This window comes from Aquila chrysaetos, chromosome 9, assembly GCF_900496995.4.
Source record: "Aquila chrysaetos chrysaetos chromosome 9, bAquChr1.4, whole genome shotgun sequence".
Classification (NCBI taxonomy): Eukaryota; Metazoa; Chordata; class Aves; order Accipitriformes; family Accipitridae; genus Aquila; species Aquila chrysaetos.
The window spans coordinates 12,370,793-12,383,408 of NC_044012.1; the positions used below are offsets into that span (position 1 = coordinate 12,370,793).

The window sequence follows — 12,616 nt, forward strand, 5'->3', positions numbered from 1 at the left end:
CCCCCTGATGTTGCCTCCCTGCCCCAAGTTAAATTAGGTTGAAGCTGGATGTTGTGTTCTGCCAACAAACTCTCAACAGAGTATTTTAATGTGTTCCTAGAATTACAGCAATGCATTAGTCAGTATTTTCAGATGCATTTCACTTTTGGGGTGGAAAGAAATTGATTTAATCTCAAAAGTGCCTGAGCCAAAATTTGGGGAAGCTTTAATGTACTAATGTACTCTCTCTTGATTCTGTAGACTTAATCTATTTAAGTTTAGTATGAAGTCCTTTGTTTTTCTGTAATTACTTAAATTGTAGATGGCTTATACATCCACACTTCTGTCTCTCTGAAGAATGCTGTGGATAGGTTGAAGGAGGTCCAAGTGAATATAGTAACTCAACTGTTTCAGTTAATAAGTATTCCACCTTTTCTTTTTCATACCCACATTTTAATCAGTTATGATAGCTATCCACTAATGTAGCACTGGGCAGATGCAGGGGTAAGGGAGTGAGAAGAAGGAAGGAAATTTAGAATTGTGATTCTCAAAACAGTACTAATTTGGCTAGTGGTGGTTATTTCCTGCTGTGTGGGAACATGAATGTGGTGAGCAGTTCCAAGTTAGCAATCTGCTTCTGCTCAAGGTGGGTTACAAACACTTGTGAACTAGAAGTTTCAGCTTCCTTATTGGGGTACAGCATGTCTATGGCATCTTAGTTGCATTACAGTAGCTAAAATGCTAGAATTTAATGTTTGAATGTGGTTTCTTTTCACTTCTTGCTGGAGCTCTCAAGTGTGATTCAACCCTGTCAGTAGTTCTGTAGTAAAAGAATCTACATGGCTGCCACTAAGTGTTTTAAAACTAGTTATTTGTGGTGTGTAACTCATGAACCAGGAACTGAAGACTAGAATTTCAATCTCTTTCTGTGATGATTTGTCAACTGAAATGATTCTTAAAGTACTGTAGTTGCTTGTGTGTTTTTTCAGGTGTGGGCAATGATTTAAGAGCTACATCAATCATACAGACAGCAAGCTTCATAAGCTCAGGTTTTCTGTGGGAGCTCCCCTCCTCCCATAAATCTCTTCCTCCTGTTTTGCCAGGGAATGAAATGTTGTTTCTAATTCCTTTCTAGACAAAGCTTATCAGTTTTTTTTCTTTGATGGTGAGATACAGGTTTCTAGATGAGGAGGATTTGTGGAATATGGTGTTCTCTCCCCCTTCCTATTATGGGAAGAACTCTTTGGACTTAAAGGTATTTTTTTTTTTTTAAGCTGAAAAGGTGGCAATATAGCTATAGCAATTGGAAACACTTGTGCACTGCACTGCAGTTTTGTCTCTATAGTCTCATGCTTGGTTGCCTTGTGTCAATGTGCACTTTTCCCTGATACAGTACATGGTATGCTAAACCTTCTCTATCACTGTCTTGGGGAGGGTCATAGCAGTCTCATCTTCTGCTTGACCACATACTGAACATGAATTCACCAGATAAAAAGGCACATGAAGATGCCTCAGTGGGCAAACCACATTAATGAGAACTTGATTTGGAAAGTACCTTGAGAGACCATATAATCTAGCCTCCTAGCTTCACTATGTCCATTATCACCTCTAGTAGAGGTTTGTCTAACAGGTTGTTGAAGATTTACAACATGAGATGCTTGATAGCTTTGCTAAGCAATCTAAAGCATGTATTCATCTTCTCTTTTGAAGGGTGTTCCTGATCTGTTATCTGTGTCTGTTTTCTTCAGCTAAGGCCTATTTCTTCTATAGATGTGGAAAAAATGCCCTTCACTGAGAGCTTGATCCATCTTGGGGAAAAAAATTCTTACCTGTTTCATGAAGTTTCTTCAGCATAAACAACATCACTGCATTTCGTGTTTTGGATCCTGCTTCCAGGGCTTTCTTGTCTTTCTCACTTCAGATTCTTCTCCAAGTCAGTTCATCTCCCATGAAGTGCAGCACCCAAAAAGGGATGTAGGACTCCAAAGTAAGTTTTGCTGTGGCAGTCTGTTTTGCAGGTTGCACATGTGTGTTCGTACAGCCCTGCTTGGTGCTTGACTTACATATAATTAAATTGTCACTGATTCATGTTTGGACTGTAAGCTGCAGTCATTTAAGATCTTACTTGGAATTGTGGCCTAGTGAGCTGTTTAGCAGGCAGGTTTGTGTGGTGTTTTTTTTTTTTTTTTTTTAGCTAACTAGACCTGCTTATTAAGGTCTGTCTTAGCCCTGATGTTCTACAGATCAGTGATGAGAGAGCTGTGTTCCTGCAGCAGACCTGCCACTGGGCTTGTGTTGCCTTTTCTCCTTCCCCTACCACTGGCTGAGGCAGCCCACAGCTTGAACTTGCATTGCAGCTGCCTGCCAGGATATGTTTATAGCAATCATCAGCTGTGGAATTACTGGTGATCATCCCATTTACCCAGGCACTGTGGTAGGATGATCTTGTGCAAAGCTGTACTTTTTCTAGGTTTGAAGTCTTGTAATTACTGAACTTGGCTAATCTTTTGAAGGTGTCAATGAGCAAATGTTTTCTTCCCCTTTGTGTTAGCAAAGTTCGTATCTGTGCTCCAAAGAACACTGTTTTGGGACTGCTGAATTAGTATTCTTTCATAGAAGCTCTTAGTTTTATTGTATGTTTTGAAAGCAGATGAACCATTTTATCTGGAAAGTCACAGGAAAACTCTGCTTGAGGCAGTTACCTGCCACTACTAAACTTCAGTAGTTCAGGATGAGGTTGTCCTAGCTGTAACTGGTGATAACTTTATAGTGGAAATTGCTTGCAGCTTTAGCTGATCATGTTTGTGTTTAGCTCTCCAAGGGAGCTCTCCTTGTGCCTAATTATAAGGAGGGATCAGACTGTAGATCAGTTAACAGACTATAGATCAGTTAACAGCATAGCTGAAACTCAAAGGCTATCTAAAAATCGGTGGAAGTTGGGTGTATGTTTTTCCACTCTATTAAACTACCATACAATCATTTCATGTCTTTTCCATGATCTACAGAGAATGGCATTTTTTAGTACCAGTACAGCATTAGGTAGTAAGGTATTATAAGTGCTACAGAACAAGCATAAGAAGTTCATGCTAAGCAAATAATGTGCTAGGTATAATTCTACATTTAAGAAAACAGGGGAGTACTGATTGTGTAAGGGTGGCTTGCTCAAATTAAAGTTCTGCTGCTGTTCTCACTCTTTCCTAGGTCATGTAGCTGAAATTGCATGAGGGAATCATGCACCTTCTGTTGATTCCTAACGGAAGCTGGATGAGGGGAAAAGATATAGAACAGACTAGTTAAGGAACAGACTAGTTAATTAAGCACTTGTAAGCCTGTTGATCTCAATTCTTCTGAATAAAATAATTCTGAAGTTATTCCAGAAGGGACCTATTAGGGTTTTTCCTGTCCTTGTGTCTAGGATGTGTCATAGTTTTTTTTTTTTTAATAGAGGATTAGAATTGAGGAAGCAAGCAGTTGAGGGTCTAGTGCCTCTAGAGATCATCTTTTCCCTGTGACACAGCTGGTGATAGCTTTTTCCAGTGCTTACAGGTTGGGTTTTCTGTCTCCAGTCACTTTTTTGCTCACTGTTTTGCCGAATGTTGTGCATCAGCCTGACCTCAGATCATTGAGACTTTTTCCATGGTAGTAGAGATGACCACAAATGATGCATTTCACAGTGGCTTTTTAATTATGACATGGATATTCATATCTCCTTGATATACCTGTTTCCTATAACTTTCCCTGGAAAGTTGAGGATTGCCTTACACAAGGGTTCCTGTTACACTATCTGGGTGTCTCGTTGATGTGTATCAGGCAGTAGTCCTTACACAGGTGAGTATTGGCACTTAAATGAGCATACTGCAAAAGCATCGATGTCCTGTGATGCAGGAGAATCTGCTGTAAAGAAGCTGTTAATTTGTGTCTCTTGGCTTGGTTTAGATCTTAGCAGTGCAAGTTACCTTGTATATCAAAGTGGTAATAATGTAGATCTTAACTTCTTTCCTCATCTCTGAAGTTGTGTCCAAACATATCATGCATTGTTAGACTCCAATACCTGGAAGGCCTAAGGAGACATTATGAGGATAACTATGTAATTGGAAATCAGGGAATTGTTTAGGTTGGAAAAGACCTTTAAGATCATCAAGTCCAACTGTTAACCTAGCACTGCCAAGTCCACCACTAAACCGTGTCCCTAAGTGCCACATCTACATGTCTTTTAAATACTTCAGGGATGGTGACTCAACCACTTCCCTGGGCAGCCTGTTCCAGTGCTTGACAACTCTTTCGGTGAAGAAATTTTTCCTAATATCCAATCTAAACCTCCCCTGGTGCAACTTGAGGCTGTTTCCTCTTGTCCTATTGCTTGTTACTGGGGAAAAGAGACTGACCCCCACCTCACCACAACCCCCTTTCAGGTAGTTGTAGAGAGCGATAAGGTGTCCCCTCAGCCTCCTTTTCTCCAGGCTAAACAGCCCCAGCTCCCTCAGCCGCTCCTCATAAGACTTGTGCTCCAGGCCCCTCACCAGCTTGGTTGCCCTTCTCTGGACACGCTCCAGCACCTCAATGTCTTTCCTGTCGTGAGGGGCCCAAAACCAAACACAGCACTCGAGGTGTGGCCTCACCAGTGCCGAGCACAGGGGAACAATCACCTCCCTGCTCCTGCTGGCCACACTATTTCTGATACAGGCCAGGATGCCGTTGGCCTTCTTGACCACCTGGGCACACCGCCGGCTCACATTCAGGCGGCTGTCAACCAGCACGCCCAGGTCCTTTTCCACCGGGCAGCTTTCCAGCCACTCTTCCCCAAGCCTGTAGCGCTGCATGGGGTTGTTGTGACCCAAGTGCAGGACCCGGCACTTGGCCTTGTTGAACCTCATACAACTGGCCTTGGCCCATTGATCCAGCCTGTCCAGATCCCTCTGTAGAGCCTTCCTACCCTCGAGCAGATCGACCGTGCCTCCCAACTTGGTGTTGTCTGCAAACTTGCTGAGGGTGCACTCGATCCCCTTGTCCAAATCATTGATAAAGACATTAAACAGAACTGGCCCCAGTACTGAGCCCTGGGGAACACCAATTGTGACCTGTCAATAACTGGATTTAACTCCATTCACCACCACTCTTTGGGCCCAGCCATCCAGCCAGTTTTTTACCCAGCAAAGAGTATACCTGTCCAAGCCATAAGCAGCCAGTTTGAGGAGAATGCTGTGGGAAACTGTGTCAAAGGCTTAGTAAAATCCAGGTAGTCAAGATCCACAGCCTTTCCCTCATCCACTAAGTGGGTCACCTTGTCATAGAAGGAGATCAGGTTAGTCAAGCAGGACCTGCCTTTCATAAACCCATGCTGACTGGGCCAGATCACCTGGTTGTCCTGTATGTGCTGCATGATGGCACTATTCATGGAAAACCTTTCTGAATAACTTCTGAGTAACTATAGTTACCTTCTTATTAGTTAGGCATGCCATTGACTGCTTACATCAAGACCTGAAATCGCTTTTTTCCTTTTAGACAAGGGGAATCAAACTGCCCCCTAGGTGTTTTATTGTGTTTTAACAGATACCTTGTATGATACATTAACCATTCTCCATATGTATTTCAGAAAATCTCCTTGGAATATCTGAAGTCCATATGGCTATGTATGATGAAGATATCTTGAAAAATCCCTTTTATTTGGCCATTCAGAAGCGGCGTCCTGATCTATGCAGCAAAGTTGCAGAACTCCATGGTATTGTAAGTATAAATAAGGAGATTTAAAAGCTGCTTGTTAAATAGTAGCTATATGAATTTAAATCAGATGCCTGCTATGACACATGTAAAGATTAGTGCAAGCCTGCAAAACTTGGAAGTGAAGCAGAGCAACTTTTAGTTGAAGTTGTTTGTTATTTACTAATACGGACTTCTTGGTATACTGCATGGTAGTTAAAGGTCAAAGTTGGTGGTGTTTCTAAACTTTACAGGAAGCTTATTTCCTTTGCTCTGAACTAAAGTTACATATTCTCCTGCTTGCTTGTAACTTACAATGGGATTGACCTTTTGAAATCCCTGGTGGACAGACAATCAGTCATTTCTGACAGCTTTTTACATAGCAAAATAAAGCAAATAAACTGAGCTGGAATAAAAAATCCAGTTTTTAAGACTTCTAATCTGGGTAGTCTGCAATTAGTCTTCATCCAAAATTAAGTATGTGGAGACTCCATTGAACTTGGAGGTTATTGTTACCTGATTATAAAATAAACTTTAAGTTGGACAGGGTTCTTTCAATTGAGTATTAAGCTGGTGATGTGAACAGCTGAAATGCTGTTCACCAGTTCTGTCTGTATTCTGACGCCATTTCTGAAAGCTGAGTAATGAAAGAACCATTTGTTTCATGCTTCTCTTCCTTGACAATGAGATTTATTTCTTTCCAGCATGTATACAGTGTTTGTTGTATTCATAATGTGTTGCTTTCTAATTAAAAATTTGTCTCAAACTGCCAGTCTGTTGGTGTGCAGTAGACCCAAAATGTTTCTTATCTTAGATTTTTTTTTTCTTTTTTCTGATGGATTTTCATTTTAGTTTGAAAATATACTTCACTTTTATTAGCTGCCTAATTAAGTCATTCAGGGGACTGGTGCTAAGTAACTTAAGATTTCATCTCCATCTCTTAGTATTGTTTGCTTCAGTTACATATCATCCTTTTTCAGATAAGTCACTAAATGAAACTTCTAGGTTAATCGCTGGACTCTGTGTCTATTGATGGCCTTTCCTTTTTATTTATTTAAACAAAAGCACCTATAGTTGCTATACATCTGCTAGTAAATGTTTATAAGCCAGATTCAATTGCTTGCATCTAAAGGGCGAAAGCTATTGGTGTTTAGCTGGTGATACATGGCATTTCTCTCTAAAGCATGATTTAACTTTTTCAGGTGTTAGTTCCATGCAAAGGAAGCCTTTCAAGCAACAGTCTTTCTACTTGCCAGTTTGAATCTTATGTTCTGAAGCCACTAGAAGAAAATTTTCAAACCTTAAATGGAAAGGTATTTCTGTTTTGATATATGAATGTGGCTTGGGGACACTCGCTGCAGTTGATAACTGATAGTGTGAACTAATGGTTACAGGAGAGGTAGCTAGGAGTTAGAGCTAATTGGCAAAAGTAGTATGTTGCCCATCTAAGCCAAAGTTCTCAGGGATATACTGCTTTCTAGAAAAAGCTGTGGTTTTGGCCTGTACATAAGAATAGTCGTCCTGTTCAGATGGTAACACTACTTCTGATTTCAGTGTACTACTTTGGCAAAGCAAATTTGTCAATTTATCTGTGTTTTGTGGCTGTTAAGAATTTTGTTGTGTGGCAGAAGGGCCTTTGTCACTTAAGAACTGTCTCTCTAGCTTTCAGGCAAATAGTAGCCTGCCTATATTGTATGCAGATGGGAGTTCACTGAGGCTTAAGACAAAATTAGGGTGGTATTGAGTTGTATCTGAGGCCTGATGTATTAATTCAGTTCAGTAAGTAGAGCAGAAACTGACTAATATAGCAGCAAGCCATGGTAACTAATGCTAACACTGCATAGGATCACATTTTCTTCACTTGTAATTTTGCAGTACAGTCTGAGATCTTGCACCTGTTTGCAGGCTATTGTCTAGATCTTCCTACTGCAGAGGTCCTCACTAGAGTTGCTTGAGAAGATAAAGCTGAGCATGAGAAGTGTAGACAAGATGTGTGGTGTTCTTCTGAAGCTGGACTTAGGCCCCAGTTCTAAGTTGTTTTTCAGTTTCCCTTCTAAGTGCTCTAAAATCTGCAAATAGTCACTTAGACCTTGCAGATTGTCTGAAACCTCCTCTAGTAGTAGACTTGTAAATAAAGTAGGTATAAGCAAGGTTTAGCTAGCCATCTAGAAGGAATCTTTGTTTCAGGGTCTACGCAGCACAAGAATATGAACTCTCTTGAATTTGGGGCTTTCTTGTCTTGCAAGATTCTCTTTCCCTGAAAATGTAACTGCAATGCAGAAGCCAAAGAGTAACTTTACTCTGGCAGAGTTTTACACTTGATCTGGCTTTTGTTTTGTTTCAGGAGATCTTCATACAAGGAAACATCATCATTTTAGGAACTGGTTTTAATTATCATCTCTCAGTACCTGTTCTTTTTGAGGAAACATTTTACAATGAAAAAGAAGAAAGCTTTAGTATATTGTGCATAGCTCATCCATTGGAAAAAACAGAAAGCTCAAGTATGTATTGAAATGTTAACTTGGTGGTCTTGTTTGCACAGTGAGCAAATTAGTATGTTTGATATGCTTAATACATTTCCTTTATTTTGAAAAGTGTTGGCTTGGTTGAAAGCACTTGGCATTTATTGGCCTGCTGGGGCAGATGTTGGTATGCTGCTGGAGAGAAATATTAAGCTGCAGGCAAACTTAATTCCATAGGGTCTATGCCTCAGTCTCAGCACTAAAAATTATTTGTGGAATACTTGATCCAGCATGATTTTTTTTTTAGCAATGCTCAGTTTAGTGCTGACTGCTTAAAAAGGGATTTAGTCTTAAATGTGAAATGTATCTTGAGATGCTAGGTGGATGCACAAAAAACTGGAGAGGTAAATTCTTTTGTGATCACTTCAGTGGTTAGAGGTTGTATAGCATAGTTACATAGCAGCTCTTCTGGTTGTGGTCTGTCTCAAATTTGAATGTGTTTAATTTTTGTCCTAGTACTGAAACTGCTTTTAAGGCTGGAACGGTATTTCCAAGGCTACTGTTAAAGCTGTGAATGTAACAGGATTTCCTTGTGAATTTGTATAACAATCTGTATTTACTAATTAAAAGGAACAGAAGCTTCTTAAAACATATGCTTTTTCTGAAACAAAAACCTCTAGTCTTCCTAAATACATAAGAATATCTATTTGAAACATATGATGACAAAATGAAGTAATACTAGGGTAGTGTGAAAATAGTACTGTGAGGGAAGTATGAAAGTTTTTCTGGAAAAAAAAAAAAAGCTGGCATACATATAGGCTTAAATTCTATAAATATTAATCTAAATATAAAAAATTATTCTTGTGGCGTTCCCTTTTTTGGCCATTACTTAATGTAGTTGTATAGCAGTCTTTCAGAAGTGAGGTAATTTGTAATTTCAGAAGTAATTTGAAATGAATGAGATCTAAGCCTGTTATTAGTTGGCTGCCTTTGATTGCAGATGAGAGACTTGTCTAGAAAAAAATTTTTGGAAAAGCAATATGAATTTTAAGTGAGGGATCCAATTGTCTTATTCAGAAGAGAAGTGGATTTGGTTTAATGTTTACATGAAGCAATTTTGCTCTCCCATTCAGAGAAAGCATGTCTAAATAAAGAGTAGGTTATGTAAAAATCCAAGATGGGATTTTTACAACTCACTCAGAGGACACTGACTTCCTGGATGGGCATTCAGTGAATACTGTAATGTGCTTTTCTTCTACTTTCAAGCTTGACTTGCACTCGGATTGAGTTGTGTATGTGGCAATAAATTACCCCAGGGTAAAAAAAGCATGTGAAATCAGTTTTAGCTATTCCAAATAAATACTTGACATAAAAGGCAAGAGACCCTACTCTAAATGTGATGCATTAAATTCTTTTAGTTAAAAGCAATACCTTCTGTTAAAGGTATAGTAAGCTGAATTAATGTTTCATTGGACATGAGTTGGCTGTGTGTGTAGGGACAGAAAGCGCTTTACCATGCGTTTATCTTAAGCCTATGTGTAAATTCTTGGCTTTCATTTTAGGTCAATCTACAGCTTCATCAAACTCCTATTCTCTTAAAAATATTGAAGATGTTAGAGAATTCTTGGGAAGGCACTGCGAGAGATTTGATAAATACATAGGATCTTTCTATAGAACATTTAAAGAACATGAAAGGAAGAGCCTCCGCCACTACATAGTCAGTATCTTGCTTCTTGATGTTTAATTTACTAAATATAATTTACTTCACTGCTTTGGATATCTTTGTCTTATTGAGCTTTTCTGTGTCAGAGTAGTCTAGAGTTGAGGAAGGTGGGAAGGGAGAAGGTAGAATTCTTAATTGTGAATTACCACATCTTAACGTTTGGTAAAGGCAATTTTTATAGCTAAAAATCTTACCATAGTGCACCCTTCTAAGGCAGGGAAGACCTTTCTTTGCTTATTCATGCTTTGTTGCTTCAAGACAGATTAACCTGAATCTGATTGCTTTTTCTTGTCTTTTCTCCCCCTGCCCCCAGGATTCTGTCAATGCACTTTATACCAAATGTCTCCAGCATCTTTTGAGAGATTCGCACTTGGTAAGCACTTACTCCACTAAATACATAGTGTTACTTAAGAAATAAATTATCTAACTTTCTCTTGCTGTTTGTATGGCTTTACTTTTCTAGAAGATGCTTGCAAAGCAAGAAGAGCAGATGAATCTGATTAAGCAAGCAGTTGAAGTAAGCATCTGAAATGAAGGAAAATAATTAGCAAGCTATTTTTAACTCTCCCTTTCATGCCTAAAGTACTGTTTTTTCTACAGATGTATATCCACCATGCTATTTATGATCTAGTCTTCAAATATGTGGGGACCATTGAGGCAAGTGAGGTAAGATTGATTGGTTGCTAAAGATTAGTTACGTTAATTTAATGCATCTTAAAAACCTGTTGCCTTTCTGTTGATTAGGATGCTGCTTTTAACAAAATCACAAGGAGCCTTCAAGACCTGCAGCAAAAAGACATTGGAGTGAAGCCTGAGTTCAGGTGGGAGATGATTGTGGACTCTGAGGAGTTACTGAGATCCTGTCTTAAATAGGTCTCAGGCCAGCCAAAAAGTGTCTTCCTTCAGACAATAGCAAGTTCTTCTTATACTTCATTCCTTTGAGATGGAAAAGTAAAGCTTTGCAGTTGTCATTTTAGGCCAGTTTTTGCAATGATTGTTATCGCCTTTCCCTTTATATTCTTATGCTTCCCTCTCCATCTACAGGGTACAAAAATGCAAGTGTACTTGGAGTAGAGATGGAAGTATTGTAATACCGTTCTTCATCTTGGTTCTGAATAAGTTAAAGCTTGGGTTTTGGACATCCTGCACAGGAACTCTGTATGCTAACCATTTCTTTCAAATTATTTTATAGTTTTAATATACCACGTGCAAAGCGAGAACTGGGTCAGTTGAACAAATGTACTTCCCCTCAACAGAAGCTACTTTGTCTACGAAAAGTGGTACAAATTATTATGCAATCTCCTAGCCAAAGAGGTCAGTAATTAGTGAATTAACTTAATTTTAAACATTTTTCTTAACGAGTACACAGAAAGCATTTTGCTATTCACAGCAGTTTATATACCACTTGTGGATTAAACAGTTAGGCTGGGGTCTGCCTTGCAGGTCTCTAAACAAAGCAAAACGGAGGCAAGATAGCCACTTCAGCATTATTTCTCATGGGTTGAGGTGGGGTACTTGCTTAGCTTATATATGTTTTAGCTAGAGCACGTGAGAAGCTTCCATGTGCTAGGACATCTTCTCATGCAGAAGAATTGAGGGTGATCCATTCTAAACACTGAGGATTGCTGCTAGATCATTCTTGTCTATTTGTCCATGCGCCTTGATAATCTTGAAATCAATACTCTAGAGATACATCTTTTGCAAAGTGCAGTGTTAGTGGGGGACGAACAAACCTTCTATATGCTGCATTCAAAGTGCTACCATGGATTACAGAAATGATTCTGTGATAGGAAAGCATGGACTTCTTAACCTGGTATTATTTTATGTAGCCTGGAGAGAGAAGATACTTCCACTAAGCAAATGGAGTAGTACAGTGAACTTACGCTTTCCCTACTTCATCTCTTCCTTTCTCCAGGAAGACTCCTGGATTATAGGAAAGCGTATCGACTTTGATGGTAGTTTTTGCCCTCAAAAATTTCAGAAATCTTGAGTTAGTGCTCTGCCCCTTTCTGTGGAGGAAGGAGAGGATGCTAGTCAAATATTGCAATTTGTACAGTACAAACTGTATTTGTTGTTTGGCTCCTGGCAGCCTATTTAGAGGGTGATTGAGAACATTTGAAGGGCAGCCTGTGTTACTCAATGCATTCTCTACTAGTAGAGCTGGCCTTTAGTCTCAGGAGTTGGAACTCTGTTTATAGGTATTGCTCTTGATTTGAACCATGACATGACTAACACCAGATGTAAATTCTTTTTTTAGTTAACATGGAAACCATGTGTGCAGATGATCTTCTCTCTGTTTTGCTGTATTTACTTGTAAAAACAGAAGTCCCAAACTGGTATGTAACTATATTTTGGCTGTACAGAGCTCCATCATATCATCTTGTATGTAATGCTGCTGTAGGGGCAAATGTTTCTGAACATGCAGTAATAACTTACACTTTCAGTAAGGGGGGCTGATGTAATGCAGAAAACTATTTTTAGTAGGACAAACAGCAAAGATGTGTTACAGGTGTGACTGAATTAAGGACCTATCAGGAATTCAAATGCTGTGTCTTTTGGTGTTTTGATTCCCAGCCCAGAAAAAAGTTGTAATGGGAGGCCATCTCTACACCAGATCTGCATGTCAGTACAGACTTCACAGACTGGTCCTTCCTCATCTGTGTTTGGAGCTGTGAAGCCTTTTTGCAGCTTCTAGGTGTTTGATACATTTCATATAGAGTAACTAGATTTGAATGCTTAATTGCTTGTTGCTGAC

General features: G+C 39.3%; 1 protein-coding gene across 13 annotated transcripts in view; it reads left to right on the plus strand.

Annotated features, from left to right (window-relative positions):
- The window catches only part of ANKRD27 (ankyrin repeat domain 27), a 49,377-nt gene that overhangs the window by 6,282 nt on the left and 30,479 nt on the right, over nucleotides 1-12,616 (plus strand). For 12 of the 13 annotated variants that reach the window (XR_003925023.2, XR_003925024.2, XM_030025787.2 and 9 more), the window contains exons 2-11: nucleotides 5,573-5,703; nucleotides 6,879-6,989; nucleotides 8,021-8,177; nucleotides 9,701-9,855; nucleotides 10,175-10,234; nucleotides 10,325-10,378; nucleotides 10,462-10,527; nucleotides 10,606-10,682; nucleotides 11,054-11,175; nucleotides 12,119-12,197. Coding sequence is in view for 11 of the 13 variants with exons in the window: in XM_030025787.2 (XP_029881647.1) it covers nucleotides 5,573-5,703; nucleotides 6,879-6,989; nucleotides 8,021-8,177; nucleotides 9,701-9,855; nucleotides 10,175-10,234; nucleotides 10,325-10,378; nucleotides 10,462-10,527; nucleotides 10,606-10,682; nucleotides 11,054-11,175; nucleotides 12,119-12,197 (1,012 nt within the window). In the remaining 2 variants the exon portion in view is untranslated. The remainder of the gene's footprint in view (nucleotides 1-5,572; nucleotides 5,704-6,878; nucleotides 6,990-8,020; nucleotides 8,178-9,700; nucleotides 9,856-10,174; nucleotides 10,235-10,324; nucleotides 10,379-10,461; nucleotides 10,528-10,605; nucleotides 10,683-11,053; nucleotides 11,176-12,118; nucleotides 12,198-12,616) is intronic. The other variant, XM_030025790.2, reaches the window with a different exon arrangement.